Consider the following 20,214-nt stretch of genomic DNA (forward strand, 5'->3'; position numbering starts at 1 on the left):
CTCATTAGTGAGGGAGATGGTGAAGGCTACACACTGCTTTCGGACATTGTTTTCATCCTCAGGCGCAAGGTGAAGTTCAGCTGCCTTTGACTCAAAAAGGTAACCAAGGTACGGTTTGGGACTGATGTATCCATCTATTGGCCCTTTGAGTACATCAACATTTGCCAGTGGATTCAGCACCCTGCTGCTCACAGACTTGATCAGGCTAGCCAAGCTGTCAAGTAGCTTTAGAGGATCTACTTGCTCTCCCTCAAAAGCCTTGATGGCCAACTGTACCTCACCCAGCACTGACTTCAAAAAAGTCAGATACAATATATTTTGAGTATCACTGTACATGGAGTATAAAACCTCAGCCATGTAGCAGTGTTCACTGGACTTGGTGACTGCGAAATGCAGCCTAAGCTCCTCCCACTGGTCCAAAATGCGTGAAACCGCGGGTTCAATGGAGAGCCAACGTGTGGCACACACCTTGGTTATCTGTAAAGGTTTTTCCCCACAGTTGATGGTCTCATATATGGCCTTGTAGGCATCCCTGCGCTTTGGAGACACTGAAAACCAGTTATAAGTCTCTTGTACCAAGTACTCCACACTACAGGGGATGGTGTCATTGGAAGCATGACTTACAGAAAGCTGCAGAGAGTGGCACACACAGCGAATAAGAACCAGATATGAGGCCATACTCCTCCTTCAGCACTTTATGGACCCCATTGTTAATCCCCGTCATAACAGAGGCATTGTCAGTCCCTATCCCCAGGAGTTTCTCTTTTTTAAAGACAACACTTCGAGGAAAGCCACAACAGCACAGGCTATAGATTTGGCATCTCCTCCCTCCAACTCAACAAGCCCCAGAAATGTTGATACAATTGTCTGCTTGGTGTCACTAAAGTACCTTATCACAACCCCCAGGTACTTAGAAACACTTACATCCGTGGACTCCTCGAGGAGGAGGCTGAAACGCTGGTCGCCCACATCTACGACCAACCTTTTCAGAAAGTATGGTGCTAGAACACCATTAATCATTTTTGTGCACTTTGTCCTGTGCATTTTGAAGCGGGTAGCAGCAGTGGAGTCTGAGAAAGCAGCTCTACATGCTTCTCCAACGTGATCACATGGCAGCATGGAACAGTGTTCAGCGATAGCTAATACCATGGTGGCCTCAGCTTTTTTGCAGAGTTCATTTTTTTTAACCATAAATGGCAGTTTGTTTTTGGTGGAACTGTTTTAAAGCTTTGCCTTTTGAGTATGTTTTTGAGTTGTCATGTGTTTTTTTACATCACTAAGTTTGGGGTAGAAATCAGCCTTACAATACAGGCAGTATGCCCGTGTATCATCTCCAATAAACGGCTTCAACCAGCCTTTGAATTCAGGGTTTGATTCCCACTCCTTTCTGTATTTTTGAGAGTACAGTTTAGACTGTGATGTTTAGCTTATGTCACAGAGAGGCACACACACAGTGGACAAGGTGAGTAAGTGACTGAGGATGTGTGAGTCAAATGCAGTGATTTATTTTAGACAAAGAACATTTTACATTTACATCCCGCCCTGACTTACATTCAGGGCGGGATCAGCCAGGCGGCTTCCCGCATGCGCGATTCATTTGCAGTCTGGAGGTGGAGGGGTGAACATCTCCTGCTCTGACTGCAGCTGGGAGGGACTGCTGCGCGAGGACTATGAGTGCTTTGGGACTGGGGTGGGGCCAACGGCAGCACCCGCTGCTCGTTGAGAAGTGTAAGAACGATACGTGCTTTCACGTCAGTCTCCAATAACACCAGAAAACGTCTCTATATTTGTCTCTAGTCGATTTTTTGAAAATGTGTCGCTAGAGGGGTCTGAATACTCGCTAAATATAGCGACAAAGTCGCTAATATGGCAACACTGTATATATACACATAATATGACATTTGAAATGTGTTTATTATGTTGGAACTTCTGTGCGTGAACAGCAAGATTTGCGACCTGTTGCCACGAGAAAAGGGCAACCAATGAAGAACAAACACATTGTAAATACAACCCATATTTATGTTTATTTATTTCCCCTTTTGTACTTTAACTATTAGCACATCGTTACAACACTGTATATACACATAAAATGACATTTGAAATGTCTTTATTCTTTTGGAACTTCTGTGAGTGTAATGTTTACTGTTCATTTTTGTGTATTTCACTTTTGTTTATTATCTACTTCACTCGCTTTGGCAATGTTAACATATGTTTCCCATTCCAATAAAGCCCTTGAATTGAATTGAGAGAGAGACGGGAGATAGAGAGAGAGAGAAAATCACAACACAGGCAGATAGACAGCAACAGACACGAAGCGGGGATTTTAGATAGGACCAAATAGAATGAAGAGGGAGTTGGCGATTGAGAAAGTGAGAGAGATAGGGTCAATAGACTGGGCGATACGGGGACATATTGATTTGAGGAATATTGTGTCAAAATCCGTTAGAATAACTCTCTGTGTTCCCTGAGTGACGGGAAGGGAGAAAACACGCACACACACCGTCCGGAGTCCGAAAATGGAGGGCATGGCATATGGAGCTGGGATGGCTGGAGGTGCTTTCAACCCTATAACGTTCTTCCAGCAGCCACACACCATCCTCCGGATCCTCTCTTGGGTGAGTACCGTTACAGTTATATCGCCTATAACGTTACCGTTACAGTAGCTAACGTGCTGCTCATTTCAGGCTAATAACGGCGACGGTCCCGAACGACGGTCGTTTGTTATGTATGTATGGTTGACTCAAAATGTGCGCCTCTCGCTGGCTGCCTCCCCGTTTCTCAATTCTCACTTTCCCACCAGTGCGTGCATGTGTACTATAAGCATAGCAGACCTGTCTTGTTGGCAGCACTGTCCAAGTATGTTGTAGTCTTGTTGGAACCTGAAACATGGTCAATGTTTTGGGGATGCAAGCAACAAGGCGCACGACGCATGTGGCCTACGATTTTGAAGCGGTTGTAGCTATTAAACCTAGAGAAATGCAGCCATACACACGGTGCCCACGTGTTTTGTTGTAGCGTGTGCTTTGACCCCTGTTCGATCTGTTAAATCCGAGGTTTCATCCCAATTGGCACCCTATTTTCTATACAGTGCACTACTTTTGACCTGGGAAATAGGGTGACAACTGTAAATCGTCTACAATTAGGTTTTCGTTATTCATAAGAATTTGAGAAAAATTGAACTATTTTGGCTATGCATAACGAATACATGCCTGGGCCTCCCCCGAGTGGCTCAGCAGTCTAAGGCACCGCATCCCAGTGCTTGAGATATCACTACAGCCCCAGGTTCGATCCCAGGCTTTGTCACAGCCGGCCGTGACCGGGAGACCCATGAGGCGGCGCACAATTGGCCGAGTGTCCTCTGGGTTAGGGGAGGGTTTGGCCAGCCGGGATTTCCTTGTCCCATCATGCTCTAGCGACTCCTTGTGGCAGGCTAGGTGCCTGCAAGCTGACTTCGGTTTCCAGCTGCACGGCGTTTCCTCAGACACATTGGTGCGGGTTAAGTTAGCAATGTGGCTTGGAAGGGTTGTGTTTTGGAGGACGCATGGCTCTCCCGAGTCCATATGGGAGTTGCAGCCATGGGACAAGACTGTAACTACCAATTGTGGTAAAAAAGTACCAAAACAAATACAAACAAATAAAGATTCATGTCTTTCTATTCCTTACTAAATTAACTTATAACTAGTCTACATATTGTTTATTTATAGTGATCCAGTGGGCCTATAGTACAAGCAATAAACTCTCTGGCATTGCAGCCTTCACAGGGGTGTGTGTGGGTGTGTTTTCAGAGGGTTGTACATACCATTTGTTACGAACCTCTTTGGCCCAGCGGTCTAGGGGGGATGGATACGAGACCCGTAACATAAATCATGCAAATTATAATCGTGACATGTAACAGTGAGAACCAAAAACCACAGACAACTGAAATCTACCGTCAAACTCAAAAGGTTTATTTTAAACACACGGTAAAGGGGTGTGGGAAAAGGGGCTGAGCTGGACCCAAGCAACGAAACAATAATCCAAAACCACCCCTAAGCTAGACTAGCCTATTTCAACAACAGCTAGCTAACTAACCAAAAATACAGTGGGTGGTCCGCCCAGTTCTAACTATGGTACTTAGACACAGTATTCCTACGGGTAATGTATGCCCATGGGCGACTTGTCTTGGTACCCCCTTTTCCCACCAAACAAACAAACAGTCAAATAACAAAACAATACTCACAGGATTACCGGACAAATGTGACATGTAGTTTGCAAAAACAAAAGAGATCAATACAGAGAGAGAGAGACACGGGGAGATAGAGATTGGACACAAGAGCGAATGAGCACAAAGATTGATCACAGAGTGAGAATGAGCTCGCGAGATAAAAATGAGCTCTGGGAGAAAACAACTGACTGGGTTTTTAAACCAAGGGAAAGGGACTGTGATTGGTTGAGGGAGAAGGAACAGGTGTCTTCTGATTGGGGACTGATGATTGTCACCTGTGATGGGGAGAAGGAGAGAAAAGAAACACACAGGATACACACTTGTATCCGTAACACTCCCACCCTTAAAAGAGCAACCCCCAGGGGGGATTGCGACTAAAAGTATGTACACAGTTTATACAAAAGTATCTACAATGAATACTCACAAAATCAAAGTCAATCTTCCGAAACATACAAAAATTATTACACACGAGACAAAGCATCTGCTAACATATTTTCAGAACCCTTTTTGTGGCAAATCTCCAAATTATAATTTTGTACAATAAGAGCCCAACGCATAAGGCGCTGGTTCTGGTTGTACATACGGTGGAGAAACACTAAGGGGTTATGGTCCGTATATACAGTCACAGGTAGGGCACTAGACCCTATGTACACCTCAAAATATTGCAGAGCTAACAACAACGCTAGAGCTTCTTGCTCGATGGTGGCATAGTTTGTCTGACATTTGTTAAATTTTCTGGAGAAATAACACACCGGATGATCCAGTCCACTCTTGTCCTGCTGAAGTAGAACAGCACCAGCACCTCTGGCACTAGCATCTACCTCAAGTTTAAATGGTTTTTCAAAATACGGAGCTGCAAGTACAGGGGTATTACATAATAGTGCTTTAGCAGTTTCAAAAGCTACCTTACAGTCCGGGGACCACACAAACGATCTTGCCGGACTGAGCAAATCGGTCAATGGAGCAACTACCGCAGAGAAGTTTTTACAGAAGCTACGGTAGTAGCCAACCATCCCCAAAAAGCGGCGTAGCTCTCGTCTGGTGGTAGGCGCAGGGAATGCAGTGATAGCCAAGACCTTAGCATCAACAGGGCGCACCTGTCCATGGCCTACCTCTTTGCCGAGATAGGTAACAGTGGCCTTCCCAAACTCGCACTTTGCCAAGTTCAGGGTTAAAGAAGCAGCGGCCAAACGTTCACATACTACCCTTAGAGAGTTAACATGATCTGTCCACTCAGATGAATAAATCACTAGATCATCTAGATATGCACTACAATTAGGAACGCCAGCTAATACGGTGTTAACCAGTCGTTGAAAAGTGGCTGGTGCATTTCGCATCCCAAAAGCCATGACAGAGTATTGTAGGAAGTTGTCTGGGGTAACAAAGGCAGAAATCTCAGAAGCACGTGAGGTTAACGGAACCTGCCAGTAACCTTTTAAGAGGTCCAACTTAGTTACATAAGTAGCAGCACCAACAGTGTCAATACAGTCGTCCAGTCTGGGTAACGGGAAAGAATCTGGCAATGTGACAGAATTTACCTTTCGATAATCCGTACATAACCTGGACGTACCATCAGGTTTAGGAACCAGAATGCAAGGAGAACTCCAAGGGCTTGAACTTGGCGTGGCCAGGTCATTTTCCAACAAATATTTCACTTCATCCCTCATTATCTTCCTCTTAGAAGCATTGACACGATATGGGTGTTGCTTGATAGGGGCAGCATTTCCAACATTAATGTCATGTTCCAACACATTTGTGCGAGTAGGAACGTCATTAAAGAGACATGGAAAACTGTGGAGTAGCCTCACAATATCGTCGGCCTGTCCTTCCGTTAAGTGAACCAGACCTGACTGGAGAGACATCAGCATTTCTGAGTTGGGCAATCTAACACACTGCTGCTGAGTATTGCGCAACTCCAATCCATCTCCATCAACATCATCAATATGACAGTCCACTATCATAGCCGTAGAAGCAGCAGAAATAGCAGTAACTTCCGCTGTGGTTGAACCATCTACCTGGGTGATGGGTCGGGTTTGGTATGCTTTCAACATGTTAATGTGGCACACACGAGATTGCCGTTTTCTATCAGGAGTTTGAAGCACATAATCAGTTTCACTTAACTTCTTTTCAATCAAATAAGGACCAGAGAAACGAGCTGACAGTGAAGATCCTGGAACAGGCAATAACACCAGCACTTGGTCACCTGGCTGTAGTGGACGAGAAACAGCCTGTTTATCATAGTGTCTTTTCATACTTGTTTGTGAGGAAGACAGAGCTTCCTTAGCGAGAGCACAGGCTTGGTGTAGGCGCTCACGAAAGCGACTAACGTAGTCCAACACATTCTCTTCTTCCGTACACAACTCTTGGGACAAAAACTGTTCTTTAAGGACTTTCATTGGTCCTCTCACTGTGTGACCAAACACTAGTTCAGCTGGGCTGAACCCTAGGGACTCCTGTACAGTTTCACGAGCAGCAAACAAAACTAGAGGAACTCCCTCATCCCAATCTTTCTCAGATTCCAAACAATATTTACGTAGCATAGACTTCAGTGTCTGATGCCATCGTTCAAGCGCACCCTGAGACTCTGGGTGATATGCGCTTGATACACGGTGCGCAACTGACAAGGATTTTAACACCTGCTTGAAGAGCTTTGACAGGAAATTTGTACCTTGATCAGTTTGTACCACCTTAGGTAACCCGAATGTCGTGAAGAACTTAATTAAGGCTTTACTCACCACTGGAGCTGTAATCCTTCTCAGAGGAATGGCTTCGGGGTATCTTGTTGCCATACACATTATCGTTAACAGAAACTGGTTACCCGATTTTGTCTTCGGTAACGGTCCAACACAATCAACCACCACATGTTCAAATGGTTCACCTATGACAGGTATAGGACAAAGAGGAGCAGGAGGAATAACCTGATTTGGTTTTCCTGTAACCTGACATGTGTGACATGTCCGACAGAACTGAGCCACATCTTGTTTTAAACCTGGCCAAAAGAAATGTCGAAGGATCCGATCATAAGTCTTCGTGATCCCTAAGTGTCCAGACCACTGGTGATCATGAGCAAGGGATAACACATTGTGTCGAAAGGCTGTAGGAATCACTATTTGGTAAACAGCATTCCAATCTCCCTCCGCGCCACCATGGGATGTCCATTTACGCATGAGGAGATTACCATCAAGAAAGTAAGCCACATTCTTCTTCTTTACCTCTTCCAATGAGACAACACTAGAAAAACATTTAGCAAGCTTGTTGTCAACCTTCTGGTTAGCAATCAGCTGCTCACGAGTGACTGGTAACTGTATTGCCTCAGCAATAAGTTCAACATACTTCGATTCTTCCCTTGTCTGTTTGTCAGAGGTGATCAGCTTCGCAGAGGTAGTACACAACCCATCCTCTTGATCATCTTCTTTGAACAGAACAGTGTTCGACAAATCTATCACGTCACCCACTTGTCTTGCCTGAGCACGAGTGACAGCACAAGCGGGGAACACATGGGGATAACTCTGTGCCAACTCATTGGAGAGAGAGTGGTCACTTTTATCCAACACTTCCAATACGGGTACTACCTTTCCTCCAGCAATATCGTTACCCATTATAAAGGTCACACCTTTTACTGGCAACATAGGACGTACCCCCACTCTGAATATTCCACTGATCAACTCAGAGTGTACATACACAAAGTGCAATGGCACTGGGACAAAACCCATTTCAATACCCTGAACTAACACACTGGAACCACAGTATGTATTGTCGGATAAGGGCAACACATCAGACAATATAAATGACTGTGCCGCACCAGTATCTCTAAGGATTTTAACAGGACGCTGAGATGCTTCGTCATTCGCTATGGACACAAACCCCTCGAAAATGAACGGTTCGTAACTGCGGTCGGGTACTGAGACTTTCAAACTACATTTACCCTGAGGCACTGGTTTCGTTTCAGACCTCACAACAGTACGAATTAGCCCAACACCTGTCGGCGGCTTTGCACGAATAGGCATCCCTTGTTTGCGTTTTAGTAGGAAGCAATCATTAATCATATGTCCCACTTTATGACAATAGAAACAGGGACGCTCATTTTTCTGGCGTGCTTGATATACTGCGGGCCGACCAGGACTAAAAGTAGGCAACTCAGTAGCTCTACTCTCAGTATGAGCCGAAAACACACTCTTGTGCGTCAACACAAACTCGTCTGCCAACACAGACGCTTCTGACAGGGAGGATACTTTCTGTTCATTTAGGTATACTACAATGCGTTCGGGTAAACAATTTTTAAACTCTTCCAACAAAATTAACTCCCGGAGAGAGTTGAAATTAGTTACCTTACTAGCAGCATGCCATTTATCAAACAGATTTCCCTTGTCTCTAGCAAACTCCACATAAGTCTTATTAGAAGACTTTCTATGAGACCTAAATCTCTGTCGGTATGCCTCAGGCACAAGCTCATAAGCGCGAAGAACGGTAGCTTTGACCACTTCATAGTTCAAACTATCTTCCAGAGGTAGCGCTGATAAAACCTCTTGGGCTTTACCAGTTAATTTACATTGTAGCAATAAACACCATACTTCTTCAGGCCATTTCAAGGCTACAGCTATACGTTCAAACACACAAAAATAGGAGTCAACCTCTGACTCTCTAAACAAAGGTACTAAGGCAATCTGCCTACTAATGTCAAACGTGTTGGAAGCTACAGCTGGTGAGGATGACTCACTAACAGGCACAGTAGGAACGAAGGCTAGCCTCGCTGTCTCTGCTTCCAGTTCCATTTGGCGCATTTTGAAATCCATCTGCCGCTGTTCTCTTTCTTTTTCAGCCTCTATTTTACAGATTTCCAACTGCCGCTGTTCTCTTTCTTTTTCTGCCTCAAGTTTACACATTTCTAACTGGAGATTTTCTCGCCTAATTTGGGCTCTCTCTTCTGCCTCCAGTTGAAACTGTATAGAACGGACATCCCTTCTGGCATCACCAGTTGACAGTGGGGAGAGTGGATCAAAACGGGGCAATGTAGCTGGAGCTTTAGCCTCGCCTTCGGTCTCAGACACCGACGGGCTTACAGGAGCAGCAACATCCCCTACAGGGGTAGTAGGTTCAGGCAGCGGTAACACAAGCACCTCCTCTTCTAACAATACATTTAACACTAGTTTCTTAACCTCCGCCTTAACTAAATTGTGCGAAATAGACAATGAATAATGGTCAGCCAAGGTCATTAAATCACTTTTACGACACTTATTAAACACCTCCCACAAAGGGTTATCCAAAAAGGATTTCAACTCAAAAGTAGCCATCTTGAACTACTACCAAACACAAAAGCCAACAAATAGCAAACACTAATGCTTATGACGCTCAACACTGACTAACCACACAATAACAATCTGCATGAGCGGTATGGGCGTCAGTAATGACAGATCCCGGATGAGCCCCCACTTATGTTACGAACCTCTTTGGCCCAGCGGTCTAGGGGGGATGGATACGAGACCCGTAACATAAATCATGCAAATTATAATCGTGACATGTAACAGTGAGAACCAAAAACCACAGACAACTGAAATCTACCGTCAAACTCAAAAGGTTTATTTTAAACACACGGTAAAGGGGTGTGGGAAAAGGGGCTGAGCTGGACCCAAGCAACGAAACAATAATCCAAAACCACCCCTAAGCTAGACTAGCCTATTTCAACAACAGCTAGCTAACTAACCAAAAATACAGTGGGTGGTCCGCCCAGTTCTAACTATGGTACTTAGACACAGTATTCCTACGGGTAATGTATGCCCATGGGCGACTTGTCTTGGTACCCCCTTTTCCCACCAAACAAACAAACAGTCAAATAACAAAACAATACTCACAGGATTACCGGACAAATGTGACATGTAGTTTGCAAAAACAAAAGAGATCAATACAGAGAGAGAGAGACACGGGGAGATAGAGATTGGACACAAGAGCGAATGAGCACAAAGATTGATCACAGAGTGAGAATGAGCTCGCGAGATAAAAATGAGCTCTGGGAGAAAACAACTGACTGGGTTTTTAAACCAAGGGAAAGGGACTGTGATTGGTTGAGGGAGAAGGAACAGGTGTCTTCTGATTGGGGACTGATGATTGTCACCTGTGATGGGGAGAAGGAGAGAAAAGAAACACACAGGATACACACTTGTATCCGTAACACCATTGAATGGTCACCTATAGGCCACAACAATGACAGAATAAGATAAAGGCTCAGTCCATCTGCTCCACTGATAAGAAATACCCCTTTAGGAACAGACAGACAGATGGAGAGACAGACAGATAGATAGAGAGATAGATGAGGAGAGCGACAGACAGATGGAGAGACAGACAGATAGACGAGGAGAGCGACAGACAGAAGGACAGACAGAGAGACAGATGGGCAGAAAGACTGCCGTATAGTCTACTCATCTATTTCTTACCAATGCTACAGAACAGAAATAACATAACTCATCCACTCCCTGTAGTTTATCTGATGGATAATCATAGAAATATAATCTATAGAAGGGACCTTACCATTCAAGTCAATTATGGTATAATGGGTGGTATATTGTATTTATATGGGATAACAGTGTTGAGGTCGCAGCTCAATGAATAGATTCTGATTAGAGATGGCATGTTGTGGGAAGGGATGTGCGTGTTTACGTGTACGCACACACATTTCTCACATTCACCATTAGTACAACTGTGTCACTTCTTGTTTTCACTTCATGGATGATAATAATTTCCTGTGTAGACATCTGCAGCTCCGCTTCCAGGCGTGACCTCAGAGAAACACCTTGGTTACTGTACCTATGGTAACAGCAGCAATTAGGACTAAACATGTAAAGGTGTCAGTTGTTTTCATGTTTTCCCTCTTTCTTATTCTTTCTCTCGAATGTCTCTCTTCCTTTATTCTCTTTCTCCTTCTTATTCTCTCTATCTATCGCGCTCTCTCTCTCTCTCTCCTTATTCTGTCTGTCTCTACCTCCATCTCTCTGGCTGGTGTTGAGTTATAGTATATACAGGCTAAGTAGCAATATAGTTGCAGAATCACACATGAGAGAGAGATCTCATCTAACATCTCGCTCTCTCGTTCTCTCTTGTTTTCTTTCTCTTTCCTCCTTCTGTAAAGTTATATGGACTGCGCATGTACATTAGCAGTATAGTACCTATATGTTCAGTAGTGTTGAATTTGGTGTCAGAGGTCAACAGCATAGAAATATAATCTCTAGAAGGGGCTTGGAACCTCTGGGCAAGAATCAGGATTCTATGGTCAGGGGCCTGTCAGTACCAATGTGCCCCACATTCTGACACCATACTGCTAAACACATTAGGCTTAATGACTAGAGGTCAGAGTACTGTGCGCACACACACACACACACACACACACACACACACACACACACACACACACACACACACACACACACACACACACACACACAGGCGCTATTGCAGACACATGCGCACACAGGCTCATGCACACACACACATATAAATTATTCTGGCAAACCTAATGCCTAATTTCAAAATGGCCCATCGGATTGTCACAAGATCAGGACCCCACGTGGTGGCCTGCACAATGCCTGCTTTGATTTGGGCCTGGGGCATTGAGATGAGAAGGCTACAGGACAGGGCCTTGGAGAAAACACATTTTACCTACGAGAGAGGGAGAGAGAAAGGGGGGAGAGAGGAGGGAGAGAGAGAGCAAGAGAAAGGGAGGAAGAGATAGAGAACATTCCATGTGATGCCAAATACAATTCTGACCCAAGACTTTTTCTAACCCAATCAGCGACTTAGGGTGAGTCCCAAATGGCACCCTATTCCCTAGATAGCATATGGCAATGATCAAAAGTAGTGTGCTATATAGGGAATAGGATGCCATTTAATTTGTCTGTTGATCTGAAATGCAGTGGTGTGTTTGTGTGTGAAAGACATCACTAAGTCCCAAGGGGGATGTTGATTCTCAAAGCATTGTGTGGGATTTACTGGGGGAAACACCAGGGGGTTTTAATATAGAGAGTAAAAGGTCCAATTAATATGAAGGGAAATCCCCTACACACACACACTCACATACACACTCTGATTTGAGTCTTCATGTGGAACGATATGGTTCCTTTCAGCTCCAATGCAGGTCTAATATTCAAATAAGGCATCAGAAACCATTCTACCAAAAATAATACCCAAAAAGTATGCATGAACACCTTTCATGTGTGTATGTGTTTGCCCTATTTTGGCATTAGAATGATAGACAATAATTGGAATGAGGTGTGTGTGTGCTTCCTTTCTCAAGAGGACCTAGGGGAGATGAGAGATCAGTAGCATCCATCCCTCCCTCTATCCATCCCTCTCTCTATCGCTCTCATTCTTCACAGATCACTTCAATTAGATGAGTGCTAAAGAGGGACCAGTGCTCAAGATAGAAGAAAATAAAGGCAGCCAGAACAGGAAGGGGGGGGGGGATTGACATCTTTTCTCTCAGTGGTTTAGATAGATAGGACCTTTTCTCTCAGTGGTTTAGTTAGATAGGACCTTTTCTCTCAGTGGTTTAGATAGATAGGACCTTTTCTCTCAGTGGTTTAGATAGATAGGACCTTTTCTCTCAGTGGTTTAGATAGATAGGACCTTTTCTCTCAGTGGTTTAGATAGATAGGACCTTTTCTCTCAGTGGTTTAGATAGATAGAACCTTTTCTCTCAGTGGTTTAGATAGATAGGACCTTTTCTCTCAGTGGTTTAGATAGATAGGACCTTTTCTCTCAGTGGTTTAGATAGATAGGACCTTTTCTCTCAGTGGTTTAGATAGATAGGACCTTTTCTCTCAGTGGTTTAGATAGATAGGACCTTTTCTCTCAGTGGTTTAGATAGATAGAACCTTTTCTCTCAGTGGTTTAGATAGATAGGACCTTTTCTCTCAGTGGTTTAGATAGATAGGACCTTTTCTCTTAGGGAAATTCACAAGTCCATTGTCATCAATAAACAACTAAGTGAACATTTGACTTAAGTGAAATATAGGATTTGCCCCTTTAGTAGAAATAGCTTGAGCCCTATATTCTGCCTGTGTTTAGTGAAGTACTGTAGGTATATTCTGCCAATGTTTATACTGTAGTGAAGTACTGTAGGTATATTCTGCCAGTGTTTATACTGTAGTGTAGTACTGTAGGCATTGGTGGAACAAGTACCCAATTGTCATACTTGAGTAAAAAAGAAAATAGAATGAAGTACTGTAGTATGTTCTGCCAATGTGTATACTTTACTGAATTACTGTAGGTGTATTCTGCCAGTGTTTATACTGTAATGTAGTACTGTAGGCAGAGGGGGAACAAGTACCCAATTGTCATACTTGAGTAAAACAATATATAGAAAGTTACTCAAGTAAAAGTGAATGTCAGCCAGTAAAATCCTACTTGAGTAAAAGTCTAAAAGTATTTGGTTCTAAATATACTTAAGTATCAACAGTAAATGTAATTGCTAAAATATGTTTAAGTATCAAAATGAAAAGTTTAAATCATTTAAAATTCCTTCTATTAAGCAAAGCAGATGGCTCCATGTTCTTGTTTTTTAAAATGTACGGATAGCCAGGGGCACACTCCAACACTCAGACATTATTTACAAATGATGCATTTGTGTTTAGTGAGTCCGCCAGGCCAGAGGCAGTAGGGATGACCGTGTGTTCTCTTGATAAGTGCTTGAATTTGACCATTTTCTTTTGGTGGTCAGGCAAATGTATGGAATAAAAAGTATAATATTTTCTTTAGGGATGAAGTGAAAGTAAAAGTTGTCAAAAATATAAATAGTAAAGTACAGATACTCAAAACAACTTAAGTAGTACTTTTAAAGTATTTTTACTTTAGTACTTTACACCACTGACTGTAGATATATTCTGCCAGTGTTTATACTGTAGGGAAGTACTGTAGGTATATTATCTCTGTGTGTTTCAGTAGATATCAATCAAATGTATTTATAAAGCCCTTCTTACATCAGCTGATGTCACAAAGTGCTGTACAGAAACCCAGCCTAAAACCCCAAACAGCAAGCAATGCAGGTGTAGAAGCACGGTGGATAGGAAAAACTCCCTAGAAAGGCCAGAACCTAGGAAGAAACCTAGAGAGAAACCAGGCTCTGAGGGGTGGCCAGTCCTCTTCTGGCTGTGCCGGGTGGAGATTATAACAGAACATGGCCAAGATGTTCAAATGTTCATAGATGACCAGCAGGGTCAAATAATAATAATCACAGCGGTTGTCGAGGGTGCAACAGGTCAGCACCTCAGGAGTAAATGTCAGTTGGCTTTTCATAGCCGATCATTCAGAGTATCTCTACTGCTCCTGCTGTCTCTAGAGAGTTGAAAACAGCATGTCTGGGACAGGTAGCACGTCAGGTGAACAGGTCAGGGTTCCATAGCCGCAGGCAGAACAGTTGAAACTGGAGCAGCAGCACGGCCAGGTGGACTGGGGACAGCAAGCAGTCATCAGGTGATACGGGAATTAAGTTATCAATGTTCTTAAACCGAACTTCAATTGAACTACTCAGTGTGTATACCAGAAGGTGTAAGGTTCCGGTTGAAGGAAACAGACTGAGACCCGGCCTACAATAATCAGGATGTTTATTTACGAGAGCTCTAAAATTCATACAATGCACACAGCCTTTTATATTACCACACACACACACAAATTAACTCGCATCAGTAGAGAACTCTACCCCGCTTTAGGCAGCTGAATTTTTCCACGGTACACATACCACCTGTCTCCTTATCTTTTGCCAGCCTAGCCGTTTTCGGGCAGTTGTTCCCCTCCCTAATTTAGGGAGGCCCATTTTCCTGTTCCTTTCACGAGGTCGTCTTATCAACTATGCCCTGTTCATTTTGAAATAGTAACAGTGTCATAGTCTTAAACAGTCTACTCACACACAGTATTAGATTATAGTTTTTAACACATTATTATAGTCTTATAATTCTAATACATTTCACAAAGTTATATGGTTTCAGAGTGGAATACTTTAGTCAAAACCTCAGACATATAAACTCTTTTATCATCAGGCCAGGTAGTCCTGAGGTATGGTCCTAGGGCTAGTGTGTGTATAGTAGTGTGTGTATAGTAGGTGTAGGTATAGTCTATTATCCTGGTGTGTATGGCTGACACTCAACACACTTCTTTCTGATCCTTCCCTCCTCTCCCCTCCTCCCCTATCCTAATCTCTCCTTCCCTCCCTCCTATCCTTCTCTCTTTCTAGTTTTTCTCCATTGTGATCTTTGGTTCTATAGCCAACGAGGGTTACGTAAACCGACCTGACGAGGCCCAGGAGTTCTGTATCTTCAACAGGTGACACACCCCCACCACACCACACACACACACACACACACACACTGTAGTAGATACTGCTCCTCTTTTATGACTCTATCTGATCTCTTTGATATTCCATATGTGTATCTCATCTGTTATGACTGTTATTACTTGTGTTGTTGTCCCACACATTTCCCCATTGGTACAATACAGATATTGATTGATTGATTGATTTGACAGGAACCAGAATGCGTGTAACTATGGACTGTTCATGGGAACCGTGGCCTTTCTCTGCTGTCTGGCCTTCCTGGCCCTGGATGTCTACTTCCCACAGATCAGCTCAGTCAAGGACCGCAAGAAGGCTGTACTGGCAGACGTAGGGGTTTCAGGTGAGTGGAGAGGGGGAGCAAGGAAGAGAGAGGGAGGAGATGTATGGAGAGGGAGTAAAGGGAAAATGAGCGAGAGGATGGATGGGGAGAGAGGGGAGAGATGTGTGTGGATGGAGAGAGGGGAGAGATGTGGAAGAGGGTGGGTAATGTCTGTGTCCCACCTGCTCATTTAATGAGAAGGAGCTTAACATCAACAGAAACAGAAACCAAAATGGTCTATCTACTGTGGTTTTCAACTACTGGTTGTCTATTGTTGCTGCTCTCTTCCTGTCATGGGAGAGGGAGAGAAAGACACATCCATTAAGAGCGTATTAGACTGTGTGTGACAGGGGTTCTGCCTTCTGAGGCGGATGTAGTTACCGTAGGAACAGGTTACTGAGTGACAAGAGGGTATGACATGGTCACTGAGTGTTGAGTTTTAAAGTGAGCCTGCTTCTTTATTTCAAATCAAATCAAAGTTTATTGGTTGCGTACATAGATTTGCAGATGTTATCTCTCTCTCTCCATCTCTTTCTTTCTCTCTCCCTCTCTCTCTCTGCATTTACTTTCTCTCTCTCCTTTTTCTCCATCTTGTTTTCTCTCTCTCTCCATTTCTCCACCTCTCTCTGTGGTAATATGATATGATCTTTACTATATTGATCTTGGCTAACCATCATCATTCGGGCCCTGAACTTACCTGTATGTAACAAGCACCGTGATTAGACAATATGTATCAGCAACCTCTGTCTTCCACTCATCCCCCTCTCTCTCTCTTTATCTCATCCCTCCCTTTCTGTCCCTTTAGTTCTAGTGAGCTAACATGTAAGATTCAATGTAACCTTTCTAACTTCTGTTTTCTCCCTCTCGCCCTCCTTTCCTTCCTTGCTGCTCCCTCATCCTCCTTTCATCCCTCCCTCCTCTCTCACCCTGTCCCTCTACCTCCCTCTCTCTCCCTTTCATCCTTCTCCCTCTCTCTCTCCCTTCCATCCTCCTCCCCTTCTCTCCCTCTCTCCCTCCTCCTTTTCATCCCTCTCCCTGCTCTTTCCTCTCTCTCTCTCTCTCTCTCTCTCTCTTTCATTCTCCCCGTAGCGTTCTGGTCCTTCATGTGGTTCGTGGGGTTCTGCTTCCTGACCAACCAATGGCAGGTGGCGAAGCAGGAGGACAACCCCCTGAGGGAGGGAGGGGATGCCGCTCGCGCTGCTATCACCTTCGCCTTCTTCTCCATATTCACCTGGGTATGGTACACTTTACTCCTTTATTTTCACTACCACTTCATCCCTATCTTCATTTTATGGCATCTTAATTTTACAGTATCTTCAGTGAAAATGTTCAAAAGAACAGCCACCAATGGGCCTAGACATCTAAGTATAGGACCCTCCTCATTTAGCAGGCACTTCTATCCAGAGCAACTTATTAAACTGTCAACACTGAAACATATTTTTAGCACATGGTCCATGTGGGAATGGACCCCACAAAACTGTTGTTGCCAGCACCATGCTCAAGCCACTGAGCCATCGGGACCAACTAGCACCTCTGCCATGACCTTTGATCCCTATGTCCTACCTGGTCTCTCTCTCTCCTCTAGGGTGGGCTGACTCTCTTCTCCGTGGAGAGGCTAAAGAGTGTGTCCTTCGACGAGGAATACCAGAAGCTGTTCACCCCTCAGCCCACCATCCAACTAATATAATCTGTGTTCTTCTAATAACCTTCTAGCTCCCTTTGCTTTTAAAACTTCAGTCTGCAATTACAACTTTTCACCCCCAGCCCCCTATCCCACTAATATAAGGTGTTGTTCTAGTAGGAAACCTCTATCTCCAATCCCTCTGCTGCTAACCTCTTATTGCTTCTAGTCAGACACTGCTGTGACTGAAATATCTGTATCACGCACACACACACACGCAGACACACAGATACACACACAGCGTAGGCAGGCACCTACGGTAGGCTACCTCCACCATTTTGTGAAAGGCTGGCAAAGTAGTTTGTCTTTATAACTCAAAAGCTTTTAAAATGCTTTAGCTATTCAATAAATATGCACATTTAGTGAAAATACATTTTTATCACATTTACTGCATATCTTCTTGTGCTCTTGTCTTTTTTATCTGAAGAGTGTGAATGTTTGTTTTCACCAAACCAAAAAACAGCTTAACAACTGCTTTGATAACTAATTGACCCTGAGTGACTTAAGGCCTGTGTCTAAAAGGGCACCCTATTCCCTATATAGTGCCCTACTTTTGAACAGAGCTATAAAGGGAAAGGGGTGCCATTTGGGATGCAATCAAGCAATTTAATAAAGATTTAACCTAGCTTTCCAGACAACTAACAACTAATTCTTTCTTTCTTTCTTTCTTTCTTTCTTTCTTTCTTTCTTTCTTTCTTTCTTTCTTTCTTTCTTTCTTTCTTTCTTTCTTTCTTTCTTTCTTTCTTTCTTTCTTTCTTTCTTTTTCTTTCTCCCTTTCAAACCTAATCCACAAATGCTGCATTTGTTTATCATCTCTTACACCTCTACCTAACCACACCCCATCCACCCCAAACCTCCACCTCCACCCCCTACGATACCCATCCACCATTCAACTACCCCCTCAAAACTTCCCTTCCCAACCTACCCACTCCTCTCCACCTTACCCCTTAACCTCCTCCACCTTCTTCACCCTACCTCCCTCCCATTTCCCTTCACCTCACCCCCAACCTACACCCCTCTACCTCCCCACCTCCTTCCCTCTTCACTTCACCTCACCCCCCAACCCCAACTATGCCCTCCCACACCACTCTCTTCACCCACCTCCTCCCTCCCTCCCCAAGGCGGCCCAGTCCTTCTTCGGCTATCAGAGGTACAAGCTGGGGGCAGACGCTGCTCTATTCTCCCAGGACTACATAGACCCCAGCCTGGATGCTGGGGCGGCCGGGGACCCCTACTCCTCCTTCACGGCCGGGGGGAACAACCTGGGACAAGGAGACCCTGTGGGGGGGTCCTCCTATCAGGGGATGAATGGTGAGGGGGCTGTAGGGTACCAGGAGTACTGAGGGAGGAAAGTAGGGATGAAAGGAGGATGGGGGAGTAAAGGGGGGTGGGGCGTGTGAGTATTGAAGGGTAGGGAGTGGGAAGGAGTGATAGATGGAGGCGTGGAGGGGGGAACCAGTGCTTGGGGAGGACCAGAGGGATGGAGGGAGGACAGGAGGAGGGGAGAGGGGTTGGAGGGGTGGAGGAGGAGGAGTCAGGATAAGTGTGTGGGGGTGGGGCATTCAGTCATATAACTGACTTATAACTGACTTGCATTCATTAGTTGGCCCAAAGCATAGTTCTTAAGTCTGAGAAGGCAAAGCTATTGTGGTGTAGAGTTCATCACAGCTACTACCAAAACAGATCTCTTCATCACAGATATATTTTTTATAGTTATAAAATGAGAAATCCCAAGTTTCAATGTACATATTAATGCTTATTAGATGTTCATGTTTTTCATGTATCATTGGCCAAAACATGCCTCTAAGTATATTGAAACTAATCTCTGACTGTAGTTTGACCACAGATAATCTCCTAATGCAAAATGACACTCATCAATGTCATGCCTCTGTCTGATGTAGCCTATCTATCGACCGACCCACCCATCCATATCTATATCATATGTAATTGAATATACCGGTATTGGGGTGTTCAAAAATAATATAACTATATTTAAGGGCATTACTATGTGCTTTCTGTAAAAAGTCTAATTTAGCCTACTCAGTCAGTATGCTGTGTTATTGTGCTCAGATACAAGGAGAGGAACTATTTGTATCTCTCCCTTGACTTATTTCCTTTCAGGGTCCAGAGAATTCTTTTTTATTTTGGAATAAAAATAATTTCTGTGAAAATACGACAATTTTGTTCTTTACTAAACTATGGAAATAATTTTAAAAATGTTTGTTTGTTTTAATTTAACCTTTATTTAGCTTGGTCAGTTAAGAACAAATTCTTATTTACAACGACGGCCTACCCCGGCCAAACCTGGACCACGCTGGGCCAATTGTGCGCGCCCTATGAGACTCCCAATCAAGGCCGGATGTGATGTAGCTAGGAATGTGTGTACTTTCTCTGTGTTGCAATAAACTGCAACAAAAAAGAATATGGTGTTAAAAAATATTTTCTTGATGTGATGATTTTTAACCAATAAAAGTCAATAAAATACAACACTGACAAACGTTACAGTGAATTCATTTCTGGTCTTGCTTGTCGTGGTGGTGTATATTTTATGGATTATGGTCGCCTTCTACTGGCCAGAGTTGACATTGCAGCCATAAACCAGTTTAGCATTTATATACGCTTACATTTATACGCGAAACGACGTCAATAAAACCACTACGACTGTCGGTATACCACTAGCATTACTACTAATAATA

The 20,214-nt window shown here is 43.8% G+C and overlaps 1 protein-coding gene across 2 annotated transcripts; it reads left to right on the plus strand.

The window, feature by feature from the left end:
- Window positions 1-1,615: 1,615 nt before the first annotated feature.
- LOC106564430 (synaptogyrin-1) lies at window positions 1,616-20,020 on the plus strand. Of its 2 annotated transcripts, XM_014130522.3 has the most exons (6): window positions 1,616-2,000; window positions 2,470-2,615; window positions 15,420-15,508; window positions 15,710-15,858; window positions 16,927-17,072; window positions 18,640-20,020. In XM_014130522.3, exons 2-6 carry the CDS (start codon window positions 2,517-2,519, stop codon window positions 18,859-18,861), a joined length of 705 nt encoding a protein of 234 aa, XP_013985997.3. In that variant the 5' UTR covers window positions 1,616-2,000; window positions 2,470-2,516; the 3' UTR covers window positions 18,862-20,020. The 2 variants fall into 2 exon arrangements, with proteins under 2 accessions (XP_013985997.3, XP_013985999.2); XM_014130524.3 differs by lacking the exons at window positions 1,616-2,000; window positions 18,640-20,020 and adding an exon at window positions 17,423-18,290 and having other exon boundaries at window positions 2,137-2,615.
- Window positions 20,021-20,214: the final 194 nt, after the last annotated feature.

Source organism: Salmo salar, chromosome 12 (genome assembly GCF_965601325.2).
Source record: "Salmo salar chromosome 12, fSalSal1, whole genome shotgun sequence".
In the NCBI taxonomy this organism is placed as follows: Eukaryota; Metazoa; Chordata; class Actinopteri; order Salmoniformes; family Salmonidae; genus Salmo; species Salmo salar.